The sequence below is a fragment of the Vipera berus genome (genome assembly GCF_964194415.1).
Source record: "Vipera berus genome assembly, chromosome: 5".
NCBI lineage: Eukaryota > Metazoa > Chordata > Lepidosauria > Squamata > Viperidae > Vipera > Vipera berus.
In genome coordinates, this window is record NC_138207.1 from 27,433,971 (window position 1) to 27,458,032 (window position 24,062).

At 40.4% G+C, this 24,062-nt stretch overlaps 1 protein-coding gene across 1 annotated transcript in view; it reads left to right on the top strand.

The window, feature by feature from the left end:
* Positions 1-23,471, top strand: part of WWTR1 (WW domain containing transcription regulator 1) — a 105,811-nt gene extending 82,340 nt beyond the window's left edge. The window contains exons 4-6 of the mRNA XM_081329838.1: positions 14,292-14,425; positions 15,606-15,718; positions 18,242-23,471. Of these exons, the coding sequence (XP_081185964.1) occupies positions 14,292-14,425; positions 15,606-15,718; positions 18,242-18,426 (432 nt within the window). The 3' untranslated portion in view covers positions 18,427-23,471. The remainder of the gene's footprint in view (positions 1-14,291; positions 14,426-15,605; positions 15,719-18,241) is intronic.
* The last annotated feature ends 591 nt before the right edge of the window (positions 23,472-24,062 follow it).

Sequence of the window (24,062 nt, forward strand, 5' to 3'; positions counted from 1 at the left end):
TATTGAAACATCAGTAACTAGTATTCTGCTGGCTCCACTCTTCATTGTTGAAAATCCAGTAAGCTGGAACCTTTAGTGATGAAAACAAGGAGCAAAGAGAACAAGAGGGATTAAAATTGATCATAAAGACTACCAAATTAGTGCCTGTAGGTATAGCAACTAGCCTTAGAATTGAGTGAAGATACTAATGTGATATCTTTTAGGATCAACAATCAACAGTAAAGGAACCAGAGGTGAAGAAATACACCATAGACTAGCCCTTGATGGAGTAATACTGTAAAGAAAGTCTTGGAAAAGATACTTGGATGCTCTGACATGTATTTGATCTGAAAGATCAGAATTGTGCAGGCAATGGTTTCCCCTTTGATGCTCTATGGAGGTTGAAGTTGGACTTTGAAGAAGCAGGATAGAAAGAATATGTACTGCTTTCTGAAAGATCCCCTTGCACATCATGAAAACCTCCAAAGAATCATTGCAATACACAAGCAGATCAATTTGAAAAGATACCTACTTGCTACTACTGAGTTTTGCAGCCTTGCAGTTGTGGCTGCTAAATATAACCAGGATTTTTTTAAAAAAGAAACAGTGGTACAATCCTGGCATGCAGCCCTTAATCTGCTAGAATTTTTGTGTAGTTCCTGTTGGCCTCCTGTATGATACCGAGGCCTGAAAGCATGGAAGAAGGGTATCACTGTTCAAACAATTTCCTAGTTGCCCTGACCCTTTCCTACTAATGCTGTTTTGCTGTTGCTGCTGTTGCTGCAAAGTGTTTTAAGGAAAAGCAAGTGTTTGCATCAGCTGCTAAGCAACTCCAAGTAGGTGAAGAGGGTTTGGGTGAAAAGGAGTACTGTTTCTTGGCAGGCTCTTCTCAGACCTATCAGGGTTGACAGCAGCTTGGCTCCTCTGTGGAGGTTTGGGTCTTCTGCAGCAGCCCTCTCCAGAGTGACACTTCCAACACTACAGAACTGTCTGGAGTTTCTGGGTTATCTTTCTTTTTAGAAGATTGGATAAGTGTTTGGAAAAGGACCTTTTGTTTTCTGGCTGCTAGGAGAACGAGAGAGTTGGCTTAGTTGTCTAAGTTGTGATTTTAATTTTTGCGGCTAGACTTAATTTAATTTAATTTTAATTTTATATTGTATTGTTTTTAAATTTTGCCTTGTAAACCGCCCTGAGTCCTTTGGGAGTAGGGCGGTATATAAACCGAAATAATAATAATAATAATAATAATAATAATAATAATAATAATAATAATAATAATAATAATAATAATAATAATAATAAATGAAAATATGAATTGTGCTTCACACATGTATCATTTTAATTTCTTTTTAAAAAATCTCAGAAAATATCTCGGGGGGGGAAAAAGCAAAAATTCTGCATTTCTTATGTGCATCCTGATTAGGCCCATTGTGGATAATTAATATGCCCACTACAGCTTTTCCATTTTCCTACATATTTCAAGAAAGAACTCTTAACTACTAAATCCTTTCTCATTTAGTAGGATGTATGTCCCTCTCTTAACTTTCTCAGCATCCATTTCCTGATTCAAATGCGAATAACAAGTAGGGTTCCTGTTTCACGTGTACTACTAATCAAACCACAGAATAAACTTCTACTTATTGGTGGGAAGAACCAAACTGAAGAAAACAGGCAGTTTAGTCTAGTGCGCTTACTCATTCACAATAAGGTAGGAAATTAAATAATTCTGGCTTAGCATTGTTTACAAATGCCAACACTGTTTTCATCATAACATTTTGTACAATAAAGTAAGAATTTTGGTTTAAACTCATACAGCACTCAGGAAAAATATATAGAGGTTAGACTAAGGTTGGTGTTCTCCAAGCTTGGTTATTTGTTTGCAGACATTTTATAATCTGACTAGGTAACATCTTCAATACCTTAGGCACTATGTCTAAAATACGCTCTGAAGCAGCAGCCCTAGGCCCTGCTGATGTTACCTAGGTAATGAAACATGTGCAAGCAAATAGAGATACGTCTGGTGGGACCCAGAAAAGGGACCTTCTCAGTGGTTGCTCCCTTCCTTTGGAACATCATACCTGGAGAAATTAGACTGGCCCCCACTTTGACAGTCTTTTGTAAGGCCCTGGTTTTGCCAGCAGGCCTGGGGAATGCAGAGTGTGATGGAGCCCATCAAATGGCTTATTTAACCGTGTGTTGTTGCCAGGTGGGTGGGTGGTTATTTTTTAAAAAAAAATTTTTTATTTTTCTACACTGTAATTTTATTGTTTGCAAGTCACCTAGAGTCACTGTGAGCAGGTAGGCAGCTATATAAATAATAATAATAAAAAACCAAGCTCAGAGAATACATGGACTTTACAGTTCAGCCCTCTCCTCTATTGGTGTAACAGGCTTTGCTTTAAGGGATTTTAAAATGTGTTTGTTAGTCCAAATGTGATTCAGATAATTCAGATATTTGGAACTCTTCTGGGCCTGCAAGGCTTTGATGGATCATACAGATTGTTTAGATTGGAAATGAGACTAGAATTGCCTGGTAACGTCTAGATTTCTTAGATTACATTGATCATCATTTCAAACCAGGGCCAGTGTGGCAGCCTGGGGAAGGGTACTTATTAGTTATCTGTGGATCCAGGGCTTTTTTTCTCACAGAACGCTCAGAACGGAGTTCCGGCACCTTTTTTGGATGGAACCTTGTAGGGTAGGCAAGGCGGGTTGTATGACGTGTGAGTTCCGGCACCTTTTTCTTTTACAAAAAAAGCACTGTGTGGATCCATCGAGAGAACTGAAAACACTGTTAGCAGCATGCCCTATCAAGCATTTCTGGAGCATGTATCTCTAAGTTTCTATCTCTGTCTCGGGTGGGGTGGCCTTGAAGACTGTTTCTGATGCTTTTCTCTAGAAGTAGTGCTTTCCTTCTTATCTTGGCTCAATTTGTTCCACTCAGGCAATGTAGCACATACTAAGCATGTAGGGAAGAAGTGACATATTGCATGTTGTTGCTTCACGTTGACTCTTACCGATTCTGTGTTTGCCCAATGGGACTACTCACTTTTTTCTGTCCCCTGGCCTTTGATTGGTGGTGGTGTGGGTTGCTGAGGTCCTGTAGGGATGGGTTTCCACCAGAAGGAAAGCAACAGTCATGAATTTCCATTACTGTACAGCACTGCTGAAAAGATAGAAAAATAGTTTTGCCCCCCAAATAGTTTGACTGTTGTCTGTCAACATGAAAGTGGATTTATCTTTTAGACCTGTTGTAATGTAGTTCCAGTGCTTTTTTTCCCCTCCCATCTTTCCCATGGTTTAATGGACTTTTTGCTCTGGCCTTGAAGCCGGGCACCTGTTTCTTATTGACATAATTGACATTTTTGCCCTAAGAAACTCCCCAGATTTAGCAACAGCTGGCAGCTGTGTCCTGCTTCTCCCTCCCCCATAGGAGAAAATAGGGATCAGAGGACCCCAGAACTAAAGGAGGAAGCATACACTCATTAGCCTGAATGCTCATCTTGTACCCTAGAAGCAACTGGCTGCATAGCATGGCTTAACTAGAGCATGGCAACTTACATACATCTTAAAATTTCCCTGGTTGGTTTAAGGGGAGAAAAGATTGCTTTAACAGTGGTACAGCTAACCATGACTTAAGGCTTGGATTGGGAATAAGAGGAAGGCAACCTTGTGGAGGCATGTAAAAGAGAGTCACAGGAAATGTTTGTACCATGGTAAGATGGCAAATGGGGAAAGGTCCCTCGGTCAAAAAACCCTGAAATAAAATTAATGATGAATGGCAGCGTTTGCCTTTGCCTTGACATAGTTAGTATCAAACAAAACCAAAGAAATAGAAAGATCAAGGTTAGAGGGGCCTGTAGTAAGCTTTGAAGTGGTGTCAGGAAGAGTCAAAAGAAAAAAGTAAAAGTTAAGTGGTTTGCTAATAATAAGAATGTGAATACTTGAGGGAGGGTCTGTCCTAGAATGAACATGCTCAGACATTAAGATCTGCAAGGATGGCAGCTACTGGGAGAGGCTTGTTATGTGGGAGAGGGTGGATGATCTTCTCTGTTGTTGGACCCCAACTTTGGAATGGCCTTCCCTTGCAAGAAAGACTGGTGCCAGCATTACCTACCTTTTGTTATCTGGTAAAAATCTTACTTTTATTGTCACATTTGGAATTGGTGTCCACTAATAGATACTATTAGTGTTCAATTTTGCTGTTTGGTCTTATTATTTTGCCATATTTTACTTTTTTGTGGATTATAAACAGCAATTGTTCTCAGGAACATTATTTTTTATGAACTGGATAGATATTTTAGGAAACTGTCATATAGGGAATTAGTTTCTGTGATCCATCTGTCTCAACAGCATCTATCCTGAGTGGTGGATCCCCTCTAGGATTTCAAGTCAAACGCCTATTAGACTTCAAATCTGGGAATTTATGAGTGCAAAGTGGTTATTGATTCAGTCTATAGATATTTCTATATGTAAACTCACACAAATTAAACAATTAAAGAAATTCAAGATGTCATAACTTGGTTTTGCCTGAAACTAGGCAAGCTAGAGGTTATTTTAGTAAAAATAATGAATGTTTCATGGCTACAGAGTACATCAGGCTTCAGTTGGCTTGCATTACACTGATAGAAGTGAGCAATCTTAGGAACTGAGCCATCTAGAGAATACCAAAGGAGGGCCTGGATGTTCAGTTGTTGCTGTGCATCACAGTATCCAAGGAACGGAAGTGTAATAAGGGGCAGTGTGAAACAGGACCCTTCCCGCATTCTAAAGGGGCAGTTTAGCAGCTGTGCTTGTACAGCTATTTCTGCCAGCAAGGTTCCAGGAAATGTGTTGGGAGATTTCTAAAATCATTTGGCATGTCGGTTTTTTTTAAGGTTTACATCAAGGCTCTGTGTGTGGTGTTTGTGTGTGTGTGTGTGTGTGTGTGTCTAGGCAGTGAATAATTTAGTGTACTTCAACCATTTTAAGCCAGCACACATTTTGGCAGCTTTTACAGAAACCTCTGAAGGAGAAGGCGTTCTGGAGCTGCTGCCACAGCAGGCATTTCAATGCTGTAGCAATGTCAAATAGTTGCCTTGATCCTCCCTTTTGTTTCCACTGGCTGTTCTCCCTTTTCTTTCTCTCTTTTTTGGGTAGTTGTTTTCATTTTGTTTTATTTTATTTTTGACCAAACATGGTGTGCACAGCAACAGCATGAAAGACAACAGACCACAAAGGCTCCCGAGGTATCAGTGGCTTTATTTGTAAGGAAATGTCATGATGGGCTGCAGGAGGCAACCTCTTTGCCAGATGACCTGCCGACCATAGAAAAGTGATTTGTCTTGTCCTCAGGACGGTGTCATTTGCCTGGCTCTGCAGTAGTAATCTCCAAACATTTCCCAAGCAGTTGTCTTTTCTGGCCCATTTGGAAAAATCTGAGAACTATGAGCTTTTTGAAGCCCTCTGAAACAATAGCAGACAAGCATCTTTGGCTGGGACTGGGGACATATTTGGAATTTCCAAGGATTTATCTGTCACTGAACCATGTGACTCTGCAGTTATGTACAAAAAGAAGAGTAAATAGTTATGAAGATAACATAACTATTACTGTAATTATATTTGTATCCTGCTTTTTATTTTATACAGTTCAAGGCTGTGTGCTCACTGATCCCTCCTATTTATCCCACAACCAACCCTCTGTGAGAAAGGTTGGGCTGAGAGAGAGGAACTGGTCCAGACTCACCCAGCTGAGAACTAATGCTCAGGGTTCCTTGGAGGGTTAAGCTGTAAAATGATGGACATGAAAAAGACCAATGTGGGATATACCTTTTCTCAAAATGACTGGTGCTTTGCTTTCCAGCAAGACCATTTCCTATTGATATATTTTTAATGATATGCTTTTTAAAGAAATTTGGTAAGTGCCAAAGGAAGTGTCATGGGGCACATCGCTGATAGTGGTCTTCTCAAAAGAGCCAGTTGGGGAAGCCCTGTGAATGTAGAGAGCCATAAAATATTTCCTTTAAGTGGACTTTAAAAAGAAACTTGACTTACTCATCAATGTCTTTGGTTTATGTGTCTACTTAAAAAATATATGGTACTCATGAAAACAGCTTTCCTCAGATAATTTACAGAAATAGTTTTTAATGTTTAAAAAAACTAGTGTGATTAACATTAAAATAAACAACATATATTGATAATACCTATATCATAATGGGGAAAGGCTACAGGAAGTCTCGTTCAGATTCTTGGATGTCTACTATGCAGAAGGTGATAATGAATGGGGCCTTGTTGAGAAAGTCACTTTGTCTTCCAGCTGAGCTCTGATGATCCCCAAGATTAAATACTTTTTATTAAAGTATAATCTGTAAAAATGCTCAAATTGTTGTTATTTTCTTGGCAAAGTCTAGTTCAGGTTTACCTTTGCTTCTGAGATTTTTTTTCTTTCATTTTACCAATCTAGCCTACAGCCTGGGATTTCCTGGGTGTCTCCCATTTTTGTATTAATTCGCTCTCACCCTGTGTAATTTTCACATCACTAAAGACCGAGTTGTTTTACATCCTGGTTGTTTAAGAAGTTCTTTAATTGAAAGTAATGATTTCACTTAGTTACATAAAGCATTTATAAAAAGTAAAATGATGAATGCTTTGTCTGGAAATATGTTTTACTTAGAAAAACCTGAAGATAACATGGAAAGTGTAGTGTCTGAAGTACCTATGTTTAGGATTCTTGAACGTTTGATGGGGAACACCTACACCCTCTTAAAGGTAAAGTAAAGGTAAAGGTTTCCCCGCACATGCGTGCTAGTCGTTTCCGACTCTAGGGGCCGGTGCTCATCTCCGTTTCAAAGCCGAAGAGCCAGCGCTTGTCCGAGGACATCTCCGTGGTCATGTGGCTGGCATGACTAGACGCCAAAGGCGCACGGAACGCTGTTACCTTCCCACCGTAGTGGTCCCTATTTTTCTACTTGCATTTTTACGTGCTTTCGAACTGCTAGGTTGGCAGAAGCTGGGACGAGTAACAGGTGCTCACTCTGTTACGCGGCACTCGGGATTCGACCCGCCAAACTCAGCGTCTAGTAAATGGGAATTTTCTCATCGACCATGCTCACTATAGTAGCCATTTTGTGCCTGAGCAAACATTTTCCATGATAGCCATTTTGCCAGAGTATCCTTGGAATGTTTCCAAAATGTAAAATGTACCCTTCCCAACTTGCAAAATGAAGAAACTTTAGGCATAGGTATTCTTCTTTTATGAACTGGACAAAATCAAACAAATGTTTTTTTGATATTTTGAAAGACTTGGAACTGAAGAAGTTCATTGGATTTTAGCCAAGAACATTGGATGGCTGTATGTTTAAACCTGCAGTAGATTTATATATTTTTCTTTGAACATTTTGTTTTGGGAAGATGATATAAAGGCATTATCTCCGACCTTTTCCAGCAGAAATCTCTCTCAAGTTTTCCATAAGGATTGCATCCCTTCATCATTCTTTTTTCCCATAAGGTGTCGCTCTCAGGCCATCTACGGGGGGAAAAAAGTAATCCATGGCAGTTTCCACATATTTATCACAGAGTTTTCTGTTCCCATTTCATTGTTTGTTCCTAATTAGTTTCATTATAAATTATAGAAAGCAAAAACATTTATATTAATTATATATATAAAAATCTATTGTAACAAGTTGCCAATTCATGGCTGTGGATTACAGTTAACTATGAATGCACTTGGATTTCTCACAGAAATCTGTTGAATCAAGCAGTTTAGATAAACATACTTCCCACTTTCTTTTTACCATAGCCAAATCTATAGTGTACAGACTAAATATATACTCTCTTTCAAATGTAAAAGCAGTGTTGGTATCTGTACTGTCGGCACCTGTCCAGCCACCTGATTGGTCCACCTAGCCGGCAGGAATTCTTGGACACCGGGTTGGGTGACACCTGCACGGCGGGAGAATGGAGCCAGCGGGTTGGCTAGTGCCACGGGCTAGACTCAGGATATAAGGATCACCTGGGGAAGCAGAGTCCAGTTCGGCCATGTGGAGTGCAATAAAGATGAGTAACCACAACCCTGTTCCCGAGTCATCTGTCACTGCACACAGTACATAACAGTGGCGACGAAGGTGGGATCGTGATAGCGCAGCAGAGCGAACAGGGACGTGACAGCGGAAGCACGCGGAGCGGGAGATTCGAATAGCCGTCAGCGCAAACAAGAAACCGAGTCTAGCGGGAACTGGAATCGCGGCGAAGAAGGCAGAGAATGGCACAAGTCGGCACTGTAAGGGAATTCGACACGAGGCATCCCGAAGACTGGGAAGAATACATTGAGCAAGTCGAAGGCTACCTGTTGGTCAACGGCATAACGGACGACCGAAAAAAGGCTGCTGCATTACTGACCATCAGCGGAACGGTGGTATACCGGGTAGCCGTGGGATTATGCCAGCCTGCAACAGTCGCCAGTGTGTCGTATGCAGACCTCACGGGGAAGCTAAGGGAGCACTTCACACCTAAACGCTCCGAGCTCTTCTGGAGGAGGATTTTTGAACGCAGGAACCAAAAACAAGGGGAGTCCATAACGGATTTTGTGGCTGCAGTGAGGGAAGCTGCGCTCCGATGCAAATACGACAACTTGGAGGTGCGGATTAGGGACCGAGTGATCCTAGGGCTCTGAGACGAGCAATTGCAGAACAGAATAATCGCCAAACCCACGGGGACCCTGCAAGAGGTCCTGGATGAGCTACTAACCTACGAAGCCACCGGACAACATGACACCCCCCCACAACAGCAACGGCGTGGTCGGATCCATCCACCAAGGATGCCTTGTGGATGGTGGGGTGGAGGATTACCAAGATGAGACCGACATCGATGAAGTCACCTGGCGGATCGGAAGAGCAACCATTAGAAACAACCGCCCCGACAACACAGACCAGCACAGAAGACCACCAACGTCCCAGCCGGCCAAATCGCTGAGGGATGGACTCAATAGGCAAAGGGACATGGAGTCTAAATGCGGAAGCTGCAGGGGAAATCACCCACGTGTGGGCTGACGGTTCCAAAACGTGAAATGCAGAAACTGCGGGAAAACCGGCCACATCCAAGCGATTTGCAGGAGCAGACTGCGGGACAACCTCCACAACATCGATGCCTGGGGTCCAGGTAAGGTAACCCCCCCACTATAGTGGCAAAGAGACCCGAAGGCCGCAGGCACAAACCCCTAACTTGGAAAAGGTAGATTCCGTCAACCAGGTGCTAAGCCCCAAATTAAAAATAGATGTCCACCTGCAGGGCATCCCCTGCAGGATGGAGGTTGATTCGGGGGCGGCGGTCTCCATAATTTGGAAGGAAACACTGGCACAAATTGAAGAAAGAAGCGGGCGGCGGATCCATATCAAACACACGCACATACAATTAGCAGACTTCCAAAGGACACCCATTAAAGTAAGGGGAATAGTCACCATCGAAGTTTGTTTCAAAAGATTTAAAGTGCCATTAGAACTACTAGTGACAGAAGGACAGAGAGCCAGCTTAATAGGCCTCAATTGGTTCGGACCACTAGGAATTTGGGTCGGGGGAATTAACTCGGTACAGCACCGAACTCTAGAATCCGTCTGCAACAGTTTTACAGACATATTCGACAGAACACTAGGGAAATACAAGGGCCCACCAATAAACTTTAATTTAGACCCTGCAGTACTCGCCCTAAAACAAAAAATAGAGACCGAATTGGACAGGCTAGTGGGCCAGGGAGTACTGGAACCTATAGAAGGGGGACCCTGGGAAACACCTATTGTCACCCCCCTCAAACCCAACGGCGACATAAGGATTTGCGCTGACTATAAGGCCATCCTGAACCGGGCTTTAAATCAGCATGCTTACCCCGTCCCGACGGTGAAACAGGTCCTTGCGGCCATCCAGAAGGGTGCCATCTTTGCGAAACTGGACTTGGCGCAAGCGTACTTGCAATTAACAATTACTAGGGAAACAGCCGATGCACAAACGATAGTCACCCACAAGGGGGCGTTCCGAGTCAACAGATTACAATTCGGCATTGCAGCAGCCCCAGGCATATTTCAAGAGGTCATGGAAAGAACATTGAAAGGTATACCTGGGGTTTGCCCATATTTTGATGATGTGCTGATAGCAGGCGAAAATGAAGAGGTACTAGCTGATAGGTTAGAGAAAGTACTTGGGAGATTCAGAGCTGCAGGACTCAAACTAAAAAAGGAGAAGTGCTCCATAGGAGTAGCATCCACTGAGTTCTTAGGGTATAGGATTGATGCTCAGGGCATCCACCCAACAGAGGAAAAAATAAAAGCAATAAAATCAGCCCCAGCCCCCCAAAATAAAGCGGAATTACAAGCATTTTTGGGACTAATAAACTTCTATCATTCGTTTCTGCCACACAAAGCTGCCATAGCAGAACCTCTGCACAGGCAGGAACAACACAGGAGAAGCTTTGAAACCCTGAAAGAAATACTCTCTAGCAATTCCACAGTCACTCATTTTATTGAGGATAAGCCCATAAGCTTAGCGTATGATGCATCACCATATGGGGTGGGGGCTGTAATCAGCCACCTGGAAAGCAATGGGGAACAAAGACCCATAGCTTACTACTCCAGAACCTTGACCAGGGCAGAAAGGAACTATGCCCAAATTGATAAAGAGGCATTAGCAATCGTGGCAGGAGTGAAAAAATTCCACGATTACCTATATGGAAGGAGTTTCACCATTTTCACCAACCACAAACCGCTACTGGGGCTGTTCACAACAGATAGACAAACCCCACAAATAATGTCCCCAAGGATGCTGAGATGGTCAATATTCCTCTCAGCATACACATTCAGCATCAAATACAGACCAGGGAAAGAGATGGGCCATGCTGATGCATTAAGCAGGCTACCCTTACCAGAAACAGACCCAGACCCAGCACCAGCAGGGCAAATCCTGACAATACAAGAACTCCCTGAATGCCCTCTAGCAGCCAAAGACATTGCCAACGCCACCACCCAGGACCCAATACTAAGCAGAGTTGCTACATGGGTCCAAAGGGAGTGGCAAGGAAAAAATCCAGGACCCCAATTCCAGCCATATTTCACGAGAAGGGACGAGATGTCATCTCACCTAGGATGCCTCTTATGGGGAAATAGAGTAATAGTGCCAGAAAGACTAAGAGATAAGGTTATAAGTGAACTGCACGAAGGGCATCAGGGGATAGTGCGCATGAAAGCCCTGGCAAGGAGTTACCTGTGGTGGCCAGGATTAGACAAAGCCATAGAGGAGCGGGTAGCAGGGTGCTACCAGTGCCAGAGGTCTAGGCCCGAACAACTGTTGTGATTCAGGGCCAGCCTGTGGGTCCGGCAGCCGGCTCGGATGTCTCGGATGACTCAGACGAGGGGGAGGAGGAGGGTGTTGAAGACGAACTTGCTGAGGATGGCTTGGAGGCTTCGCAGAGCCCCCAGCCAGGGCCCTCTTCTCAGCTGCGCGAGCCCGACAGTGCGGATGATGATGACCCACAGCTGGCCCTGTTCAAGGACGCCCGACGCAGGAGGCAGTCAAGCAGGAACAAGCAGAGAAAGGCTGTGGGACTCCTCGGAAGGAGGCACAGGGAGGCCATGCCCTGAACTCTAATAAAGGGAGTGTTTGGGGAAGGGCTGGTTGCTAAAAGCAACCGCTCCGTTTGAGGATCACAGTTCCAGTGTTTTGTTTCTTGTTCTGTTGTTTGTGTAATAAATCTTGGCAGACGCCTTCCAGCTTCAGACGCTCTCCAGCCTCTGCCGTTTGTACAGGGGTTGCCTTTCTGCAAGGCCGGTAGCAGGCTGGTTCAGAACAACAACCCCACGCACAGGTACACAGGTGGGAGGCAACACACAACCCATGGTCCAGAATACACATAGATTACGCAGGGCCATTCCAAGGACAAACATTCTTAGTGGTGGTTGACAGCTACTCTAGATGGTTAGAGGTGGTGCCTGTTAGGAGCACGACGTCTGCCAAAACCATACAGGTACTGAGGGGACTCTTTGCCACACACGGGTTACCTGACGTAATTGTATCGGATAACGGGCCTCAATTCACCTCTACTGAATTTCAGGACTTCCTCAAGGCCAACTTGATTAGGCATGCAGCGGCGGCACCCTTCCACCCCTCCAGCAATGGCTTGGCAGAGAGAAACATGAGATCAACCAAGGAAGCCCTGCGCCGGATCATTGTAGGTGACTGGCCCCAGAGACTGGCCCAGTTCTTGCTGGCACAACACACAACACCGTGCACAGCAACGGGCAAAAGCCCAGCGGAGATGAGGTGGGATAGGAGACTCACAACCAAATTAGACAGACTCCACCCGGATAACAGTTGAAACAGAACAGGACTCCAGCGCCAGATCCTTGAACATCGGAGACTTAGTGTGGGCCAGGAACTACCGCCAAGGGGACAAGTGGACACAGGGAGTGGTTGTGGACAAGCTGGGGCTGTTATCTTACATCATAGAGGGGGAAGGGGAGCGTCAGGTCAGGAGACACATTGACCAACTGAGAAAAAGGGGCCCAGAGAATACCCCGCAAGCACCCAAGGAGACGCAGCAACAACAGCAGCAAAGTAACTTACACTTCGAACCACTCCCAGTTCAAACATCCCGGCCTAACACCACTGGCACAGCCGAACAACCAGAGGCCGGGCCACCAAGGGCCCCAGCAACAGGATCCAGGTCAACAGAACCAGTCAACAGGGCAGTGCCAAGAGAACTCATCGCAATCTCGCAGCCAGGGGGTCAGCTGCAGAGTGGGGAACAGCCAGCACCAACGGGAGAGGTCCAAGGAAGGGAGGCCAGGCCAGACAATCCACCAGGAAGATATCCTAGCAGGGCACACAGAGCTCCGGCATATCTAAAGGATTATGTAAGAGAGTGAATCAGGAGGGTGGTAATAGCAACAGGGTTATAGATTAGTTCACTTTTTTGGGGGGAAGGGGTGTACTGTCGGCACCTGTCCAGCCACCTGATTGGTCCACCTAGCCGGTGGGAGAATGGTTGGGTGACACCTGCACGGCAGGAGAATGGAGCCAGCGGGTTGGCTAGTGCCACGGGCTAGACTCGGGATATAAGGGTCACCTGGGGAAGCAGAGTCCAGTTCGGCCACGTGGAGTGCAATAAAGATGAGTAACCACAACCCTGTTTCCGAGTCATCTGTCGCTGCGCACAGTACATAACAGTATCTCTAAATAGACTGCAAGGTTCTGTACTGGATATACTTGTCAAAACTGATGTTAGGTCTTCCAATGACCTACATTTCTCCGCTTCAGATGGTCACAAAGAAAGGGGTTTATTTATAAGACAATTTCTTGGTTTCTCTGGGCATGACCCAATGAGAAATATTTCCAAGTCAGATTCTCTTCTTGCCTGTGAATTCCCTCTTGTATTTTCTAAGCACCTGTTTGTCCCAGGTTTTGATCTTTTCTTTCTTTCTTTCTTTCTTGATTTATAATATTTTGCTAATTAAAATAAATCCTTTTATTTACAACCATGTTCTTCAATTCCCTCACTTTCCTTGCCTTCTATCTTCCTTAAAAAGCTTGCTCCATATCTTCAATTATCTTTTTCTACATTAGTTTCTATTGCTTTCCAAAAGGTGATGTTTCATTTTTTTAAAAAAGCAGAACATCTCTAATTAAAAATAATTTTAATTTCACTACTATTGAGATGTATTGATTCTGCAATATAATATTTGTATCTAGAAGGTGGCAGGAGGATGGTGGATTCTGAAAAACTCTAGAGCACCTATATTAGGAGTAGGCAACCTCGGCTCTTTTATGACTCGTGGACTTCAACTCCCAGAATTCCTGAGCCAGCATGGCTCAGCTTGGAAACCTCTCCCTTTCCCCTCAGCATGGCTGGCTCAGGAATTCTGGGAGTTGAAGTACATGAGTCATAAAAGAGCCAAGGTTGCCTACCCCTGACCTATATAAATCTCTCAAACAAAATTTAGAATAATAAAAAGATCACTGTATTTTACTGAGAAAATAATAGCAACTACTGCTAATAAATCAGAGGAATAGGAAGATAGATAGATGATAGATAGATGATAGATAGATAGATAGATAGATAGATAGATAGATAGATAGATAGATAGATAGATGATGGATAGATAGATGATAGATAGATAGATAGATAGATAGATAGATAGATAGATAGATAGATAGATAGATAGATAGATAGATAGATAGATAGATATTAAGTGTGTGTGTTTGTGTGTGTGAATGACTCAAATGATCTCCAGTACTTTGTATTTCTGGCTGTCAATGCACCAACACTGACAAAATGTGTTTTTTTTTAACTTTAGGAAGCTGATTTGTACCGACAACTTCCCATGGAATCTGAGAACCTTCCCCCAGTCCAGACTGCTGTGAGCACACCTAGCATGACACAGGACATGAGATCTATTACAAATAATGGGTCAGATCCCTTTCTGAACAGGCAAGTACCATGTCTGATCACCAGCCATTTTATCTTCTGTAATAAAGGCCTTATCTAAAATTTGCTTACCTATTAAAGCATGTGAATAGAGATTTCCACAGTGGCAATTTTGCTTATGAGTTACAAAAGCTTTAATTGAATAGCTATTTAATCTTTTTGATTCTGATCAATTCTGATCTGATTACTCTCTATTTGTGTTTTTAGTGGTGTGTAGAAAATTGGCCAAAGGTATTTCTCATAAGGGAATAGGCAGGGGGAGGCTATAGGATATCAAATTGACATTTAGACTGAGAAGGGCAATTTGGCATATTACACATAATTAGGAAAATTAGGGTAATTTCTTAATTATTTCTATGTATAATTTAAAAAAAACACCTATATGATAGATGGCATCTCTTCACATGGGTACTGTCTCTCTGTCACTGTAAATTTGGATTGACACTGCCATTTGCTTTTTAAACAACGGGCATCATTTGACAGTAGAAGAATGGCAACCACTAGTGCCCACTCCTTAGTTGAAATTGTGATTGGGAATGATGTATCCTGCACGATGATTGTAGCAGGTGCCAAGAAGATGAAGTGGGAACAAATGTAGATGAAAGATGCAAGTCAACATAGTTTGCCAAATGCAAAAGCTACCAGTGAGAAAGAGAGGATGAGAAGTGGAAGGGAACAGGGGTGGGTATTGCAGGTAGTTGGATCAGTAGACTGGAAGATAAAAAATTGGAGCCTATGATAAGGCTAGGAAGCCTTGTTTTGTACACTGATACCTCATTATAAAGCTTTTTTTAAAAAAGAATATAGGGATTGATCTGTGGATCCTGCATGTAAGACATGCACTCTCTTACTGAGATTTGGTTCCACTCCTTGATCTTGGCCTATCTTCTTTGGGCTTTGAGTTACACTGGCTACCAAATTGCCAGGAGATCTAGAATGATAACACCGTATCTTGTAATGCATAAATTTTATTTTAAGAAAATTAAGATTTCCAGTTACCAAATTCCATGATAGATACATGTTTTCAACCTGTCACAGGGAACTCACAAAATATTGGAGTACATCGAGAGCTGTTTAGAGTTCAAAGTTTAACCAATTAGACTCTTATTTTGTAAGCCATTCTGGGGACAGACATGCTATGGGCACTGTCTTGACAACAGACTTTTCATGTCTCAATTCATAGTGGGCCATACCATTCCAGGGAGCAGAGCACAGACAGTGGCCTAGGCTTAGGATGTTACAGCATACCGACTACCCCTGAAGACTTCCTCAGCAATGTAGATGAGATGGACACAGGTATGAACAAGAAGTATATTTTTCTTCTTAACAAAATTATAAAAAATAGGCTCAGCCAATGGCACTTTTATACTTGTCTGAATTACGTATTCAATTGTCCAGCTATTAAGTAAACTGCACCTTCCAATTTGTGCAAGAATTGCAGTCCCAACATGTCCAGTAGGACTGATATTGCATATGCTTCAGTATGCAACCAAGAAGATCCTGATTTTAGCCCTCAAGTTTATCTACATCTCATTTTTCCTCCAATTTTAATCTTACATTGTACTGAAACTGTACTCCCTGAATCTTTTTAGCCTTCTAAAAGTGTCTGCCTGAGTGTGGGTGTCCAACCAAGGAGTTATTTTAGATTTGTGGACAGAGTTCCTTTACCCTCTCCTCTTGTTCCTCCCCTCCCCCTCCCCCAGTTTCAATAGCATTATCATCAACTATACTAATTCGTTGTTAGGTAGATGGTGGTATTTGTGAACAGAAGTGAGGAATTCTGTAGGTATTTTACATAGGATCATAAATTTATTTATTTTTAGCCGATCAGTCGATGACAGTACTGACCTGAAGACTTGTCTTTAAAATCTACTCTTCACATAAGGTGTTCAAGAATAATTTAGAAATTTAATTTAGACATCACTAATCTCATGAATTTTAAGATGTGCACTGTTAAGGCATATTTCTTAGGTACCTTAGTGAAAAAGACTGCTGCTGGGATTTTTGATAGTTTTTTACAAAACCCTTAGCTTTCTGTTCTGCACTATATAGCCTTTCAGATTATTTATCCGTATATATTTCCCTTTCATGTTATTAAAATCTTGAGATATTTAGGAAACTCCAAAAGTAATATTTAAGCAGGCAGTATGTGAAAGCTGTACCATTCCTTTGAAACATCAGCTAGTAAATTACTATCTATCTTCACCATCACCAGGAATATATTCTACATTACCTCCTCCTCTTAGATCATGGTTAAATTCCTCTTAGTACCAGATGCAGACGAGGATGGCAAAATACTCATGGAGAGATAAATCCAGTATTTTTTAGAAAGAGGCCTTTGATATTATTTAAGACCCTTGAATTAGGGTAAAGGAAATTTTCACTAGTAGACAATATTCTCCCAAGCTTGGTCTTCACATTTATTTTATTATATTTATTATAGAAGTGTATAAAGCTGTCCAACTCCACAATTACTCCAAACTGTTTGCAATGAAAACAATAATGAAATAGATTTCAAACAAATAGAGTCACCTGTGTGTGAGTTGGGTGGCCATATAAATTTGCTTAATAAAATAATAAACAAATAAAAACTAATTAGGCTGTAAGCATTGGGGATTCCACCATCAACCTGGTGACTGGATCTAGCAGTTCAGGCATAGATTTCACTGCACTGCTGTGATTCTGTAATGTAGTAGGGACTTTTATTGTGACTTCTCCCCCCTCAGCATCTTCAAGTTCAAGGGATTTCAGAATTGTGTCCTAGATTATAGAATCAGCTCCCTTCGAGTCTCTAGAAAGCAACCAGTTGTTTAGCCCAATGGCTAAACATTACATTACAAAATCTTATTCTTAGCCAGACAGAAATCTAAAGAAGGGACTACCAATCTTCTTTGCAGCAATTACAAACATAGCAATTACTACCTCCACCCTCTCATATTCTATATCATAGTTCCTGCTCTTCTTAATCAACATTTTTAATCAGTAAACCCTGAAATTCACATCTCTGTTTCCATCATGAAGTGTCAGTTTGTGTGACTGATTTCCCTGGAGAGATACATTTGTATGCAGCTGATTGTTCCTCAAAACATGGAAATCAATAAACAGAAAGAAAAAGTAGACTAGAACCCTTGCTTTAATGTCTTGTTTTCTGTATAGAAGTAAACATTGTATATAGAGAAATTTTGTTGCATGAATCTACCATCATTTTGAAATGGTTAAAACCCTAGAAATCATTTTAACAAAGGCTTAGTCTGATCAAACATTAAGCTTCATTGTTTGGGCATTGATGGTTTATTTTATCTGTTACTTCAGGAAGCCATTTTTATTATAGAGGTGCCATTTGCTCATATCTCTCCTCTTTCTTTCTCACTCTCTCTCTGGGGTGTGTGTGTATGTGTGCATGCATGTGTAAAATATTTACATGATCAATAAAACAGTGTTATTACATTGACTAGAATGAACTTTATAGTTAATAGTCTCTGGGTCTGTACAACACACTGAACGAAATATTTTAGCCTAAGATGTGCAAATCCAAGCTGTGTGGTTAGTTAATGATCTAGCAGAACATGCAAAACTACCACACCATGATTAAACATACAGTGGGTAAGCTTGGGTGAATCCAAGCCATATAGTGCTACCATATATCTCAGATCATGTCAAATCTGATTTCAAAATCTAAAACAGCCTTCTGCCTCAATCTCAGAAGGTCTGGATTGGGAATTAGGAAAAAAAAATCTAGACATGGCTAACTGAAGTTTGGATCAAATAAACTTTGATTTTAGATGCTATTACTCCATTCATTTCTTCTTTATTTTGCAGGAGATAATGTAGTACAGACTTCCATGAATGTCAACTCCCAACAGACCCGCTTTCCTGACTTCCTTGACTGTCTTCCTGGAACAAACGTTGACCTTGGGACATTAGAGTCCGAAGACCTGATCCCCATCCTTAGTGATGTGGAATCAGTCCTCAACAAAAATGAACCTTTTCTTACCTGGTTGTAACTGATAACCCAACATTTCCTTTCCTCTAGAATTTAAGGCCAAGCCTTCTCAAGTCCTTCAGCTAACCAGCCTAATCCAACCCCTTTATAGATCAATGAATCTTGATTGGGATGTCATTGACAATAACTTACATTTGAAATATATACAAGTACAATATACACCCATCCCTAGTTTTAAGGAGTAGAATTGCTTATAGATATTAAATGTAAGTTTTACTTAGATGTGTTTTGAGGAGACAAAGGGGTGGGGTTTGTTTGTTTGTTTGTTTTGCACCATGTCTGAACTGAACGGTCATCAGTTACAATTAAGTGTGTAATTAAAGAAATAAAAGACAGTGATGACTGTAAGAAGTTTCAGACTGCAGAAGTCAGCTTGGTTCTGAAAACCTAGCACACCATCAAATACAGCTCTGTGATTATATTTAATGGTCATTGCACCAAATGCTTGTTATTTACATAAGTTTTAAAAATCATCATTATTTTAAATAAACTCATGCTGTAGGGAATACAGCTTTTTTCTTTTTAATTCCAAGTCAACCAGAGAGCAACTTTTTAAAAACCTGCAAAGCACAAACAGTACTTTTGGGACTTTTTCAGTTGCTACATGGTTTCCAGTAAGCAAAAGTGAAATGTTTTAACTGTTGTTTTTACACTACCACTGCATTATAAAATGAAACAGGTTGATACTAATTGCTGCCATTTTTAAACTATGTAGAAAATGAAAAAAATGCAATTATATGTGTTATGTTCTTTTTTACTTTCATTTTAAAGAAGTACACTTTATATGTAGCTGTTTTAAAAACTTTTAAGGTGAATCATAGAAACAAATTTTTTTTGTTGTGTTATACACAAAGCAAAAATTCTAGCAAATTCTAGCAAAATAGAATTTCGGAATTCTGGAGAAAAATTGTCATGTTATTGAATACAGTAACAATTTTGTAGAACCCCATTATCTTTTTTTTTTCTTTTTAGCAGTAATGCATTTTGTTGATCAGATTTTGCAAGCTAGAAATAATTGCTTCACTTTATCAGTTAGGTGAAAGCCAACCTCTCTTTGCCAGTGTAGCAAAGGTGCTTAACTTTTTAGCCATTTGCTTCTTAATTCTGGCATATGAGACAAAAGACTATTGTTGGTGTATTCCTAGCTATATTCATATAAAGATTATTAAATAGTTGATATCTGGGACTGAGAATGCATCAAGGACTTCCAAGTACTCACTTTCCCTGAAATGCAAATGACGTCCTGAGATTAAAGATTTTAAATTGTTTTTATTTATAATCTATGAACACTAAGCTTTTTTATATTGGAAAAAAATTAACTTTTTATGGAAGGCATTATAATTAATACAAGCCTCTTAATCAGTGATATGTGAACCAAACAAAGAGGTAAAGCACACTGCCAGGCTTCAAGCATAACAATAAACAAAATATTTAATATTAAATATGTAATATGTAATATTAATCATTACAGAACTGGGCAATATATGCCCCTTATTTTCCAACTTGGTGAAGAAAAGGCAGGTGAAATAGATGTTAGTTTGAAGTCAGTAAGATAGGTTGAAGAGTGGCTAAGGAGAGAATGCAGGTAGCAGTGCTGGAGTATTACAAAGTCAATTCTGGGGATTACCCCAGTGGATCAATTAAATATTGGTGAACACTATTTCGTGGGAGAATTGTTACTTGAAGGTATTTGTTCTAAATGCACCAGGCTAGTTTTCTTTTCACAATATTTTAATCACGAGTGATTAAAAAACAAAAATGAAATCCAATTTTTGTGAAGTTTTAATATTTGACCCAGAAAATATTTTGTGTTTGTTTTATAAGGGCAGGGATGGATATGCAGACATAAGTAAGTAGATTAGTTTGTTTTAGCAGATTCTTGCACCTACTAGAAAATATTTTCCATCAATGGGCATTCTTTCTCTTTTATTTTAAAGGACTTTTTTCATTTTGCTTGCTCACTTAACATATAGGATTAATCATTAAGAGAGCAAGAGATTTGTCTTTAAGCAATGCTATTGCATGTTTTCACTATTTAAAGATTATCAGCCATGATATGAAAACCAGATACTCCTACAATGTTTACTATTTTAGCTATGTGAACAAGTTTCTTCTTTCTTGATTTTTTTTCTTACCTGCTTAGAAAAACAAGAAGTTATTAAAGGCAGATCCAAGTCTTACTTGTTGTAGGGCCAGTGCTTTTGTGCTCATCGAGAAGCTGCAGAAACACTGCCATAGATTTCATGTTCACTCAGCATCTGATCACTTGGCAATTTTTGGACTTCTGCAGATTTACAGATTTAAGACATACATAGTAACATTTGCTGTGACAGATTGGGCTTATAGCTGGAATAAATCGGCAATAGGCTTCAATTGAAGATAGCTCACTTATGCTAAAGAAGAATTGGATCCAATAGTCTACATTAATATTGGAAGTGCCATTTCCCACATATTTGTAGCCAATATCTTGTTCCATTTTCTACAACCAAACCAAAAACAGCCACCAAAGGAACTCTTCCAAGTTGTGTAAGTGGTATAATTTACTTCCTTTGATTTGATTTTCAGGAGTTAATCTGCATGAATTAGAATGACTTCAATTTAAAGTGAAAATGGCATAGAGAAGGAACTAAACTTCATCCAGGCCCCAGCTGGATCTAGGAGACAGGAGCAGAAAGGAGACTATTGTCTTAGTCCCATATGACACCAAAGATGGGCAGAGAAACAAAATTCAAGCATTAGAGCAGAAATTTCATACTTTTTCTGGCTCCAGATCCTATTAATTTAAAAAAAATTCTCAGAACACACAGAAAAAAATCAAGATACACTAGTAATAAAAAATTGGCTTTATTGGGTGTTACAAGGGATAGCGATTAACCAGTCTTTTATAGAAAGAACTCTATGACATCTTCATGGAACCTTGGGGGGGGGGGGGAATTTCCAGAGTTTGAAAAACATTAGTATAGAGAACTATAGCAAATCACAAAAATCCAAATGACCATTAAATGTAGCAAGGAGATACTGAAAACACTATATTTGGCTACCATTTAATGATATACATCTAGGTTTTTTGCAATCTAAATCTAGTACCCATATAATTTTTATAAGTAGAAGAAGGAATTCTGTGTATACTTCCCTCTTTGAAGAGATCACTAGGAATGCTTGTTATTGCCATACCTATGATAACTCTGGAATTGAAGTACATAAGTAAGTGAATGGGGAACACATATGAAAAAATAATATTCTTATCTTTTTTCCTTATTCCTCACCATGATGAAGGTGAATGCTATAAGCTTAGAGCCACCAGAGCAAGGCTTGAAAAATCAAGCTGCACACTAGAAAAATCCAGATGACGTGCTAGTTGCCATCAAAAGAACTACCATTTTCTGTATCTTTTGTACCTAGTGGGTTTTTAGTAAATATAAATAATGCTGAACCATTCTAAGGTGTGTGTGTGTGGGGGGGAAGCTGCATTGTTACTAGCAGTGTAACCTTAAGTTTACAGCTCTCAACAGAGTTTCCTAGCCCTAAGATTTGTTGTGTTCAATGGGAATAACTTCTGAATAGGTGTACATAGGTCTTTTGACTGACAGGTTTAGAGCCCTGCAAGTATTTTGGGAATTAGTAGAGCCAAGTCTGGTTTAGAACTATAGGCAGATAAATTGAGTAAACTGGTTAACCTATCAAAGCTTCATGTAGCATTGGAACAAAGTCAGCATTAGAACAAAAGGAGCCAATATTGTTTTGTTTTAAACTGCCAGAACTGTTATTTTTAAGGAGTGAAGCATTTGGTAGTAGAGATTTGGTGCAAAGGAGTGGGGGGAGGAGATCCCAATAATCACAAAAATGGGAAAATTGAATAAGACAAGTATATGTTGCAAAGCTCTATTTTCATTTTTAAGGGTTTTTGCAAACAATTGATCTAATAGTTTTTCAGTGCAAGAATATGACTCATAGTTTTTAATTACTTCATTTTTTACACTAAATTACTTTTGCCAGTAGTGAAAGATATAGTAGTAGAGCAATCACGCTGCCATTCAAGGATTTTAAGTTAGGGTAAGGTGCACTTCAATGCTGACCATATACAAGTTGTGGGATATGAATAACAGCTTGTAATCTTGAGTGAGGGAAAATTTTGAAATTATCATTGTTTTTCAAACTGAGTTCTAAAGAATTCTGAGGTTTCTTAGAAATAGGTTAAGAATTCCAATACAAAATCAAATTAACTTCCATTGAAGTGAATTTGCCTGCTAATGTGCAATGCACATGGTGTCTAGTGATTATTCCTGAACTCAGGAGACTCAGATCCCGGTTCCCACTCACTGGTGATGTATTCTGAGCATCTAGTCGTGTTCCACTTGTTAACTGTCCTATGCCACAGGATGGTTATGAGAGTAAAGGAAGGACAGTGCTACTGTATATGCTACCATGAACTCCATGGCAAAATGGTGGGTAGAAATGTAATAGAATAACAAAGCTTTTCCTGTTGCAACAGGGACTGTATTATTGACTGTACTGTGGAGTTTAAGTTCATGAAGGGGAAAAGTGAGATCCAACAGGGCTGGACAGTGCCTTGTGTTAATAGTGTGTGCACTTGAAAAGTATCCCTCTAAACCACTGGAAGGAGTTAATATGCCAAGTGCAAAAGAGTTCTTCGAAGGCAGATGTTTAAAAACTGCTGTACTGGACGTTAAATTAACTGAAAGTATAGCGGTGGAGAAGCCAATGTTTTTTTTAAGAGTTGGACAAATTAAATGCTTATTTTCAGGAATGGAAATGGATGGTAACACCAATATTTCTGTTTTCCTAATACACTACATTCATTTATGTGCTAATACTTTAATACTTTTTTTATTTACATCAGTTTGTTATGCTATATGCCAACTTGTGTGAGCATTTGTTTTCAGCGTAGAATAATATGCATACATACATATGTGTATGCTTGAAAATCAGAAGAAACAGTTATATCCAGAGTTTGTTTCTTTTTAAAAAAAACAAAGTATTTCTTTATTATTGTACAAGAAAATAAATAAATAAATAGTAATTGATTTAAACTTCCTGCTCTGTGTGTTGGTTCCACTTATTCCTTGGAAAGAGATAAAAAGGACTATACTGAGTAGAGATAAGAGTGTTGCCACTAAAAAAAACTATGGTTATGTTCCCGTAACCCACTCTGGTAAGAACTGGGGAGGAAAATCCACACTTGCAGTTTACTCCATTACCATCACAAATCTCCCCACCCCCCCATGTTTTGAAGTTCCAATTTAACTTTTTCTGACCCAACTCATCTCAATTCTCACCAAGCAGATGGTCTTTAGTATTTTAGTATTCTTCTAATCTAGTAACAGTCTCAGCTCTGGCCACAGCATCTAGCCTTTCTCTGTTCAAGACTATCTTGTACAATCATTTTGTCTTCGGATGCCCAGCTTTTATGTTCTCTGGTGGTGTGGTGCAATCTCCAGCTAAACTAGAAGGAAGATTGAAGAGATTAGTGAGTTTAGAGTCATTGCAGGGCAGAGAACAACGCAGACCTGAGTGTCTCCCCCCCACCCCCTTCTGAAACCCTTATCTGGCTATTCTCAAGAGTATGCAATCAGACTGGTGAGGTTATTGTAAATCGGTCAGCAACAATTAGCAACT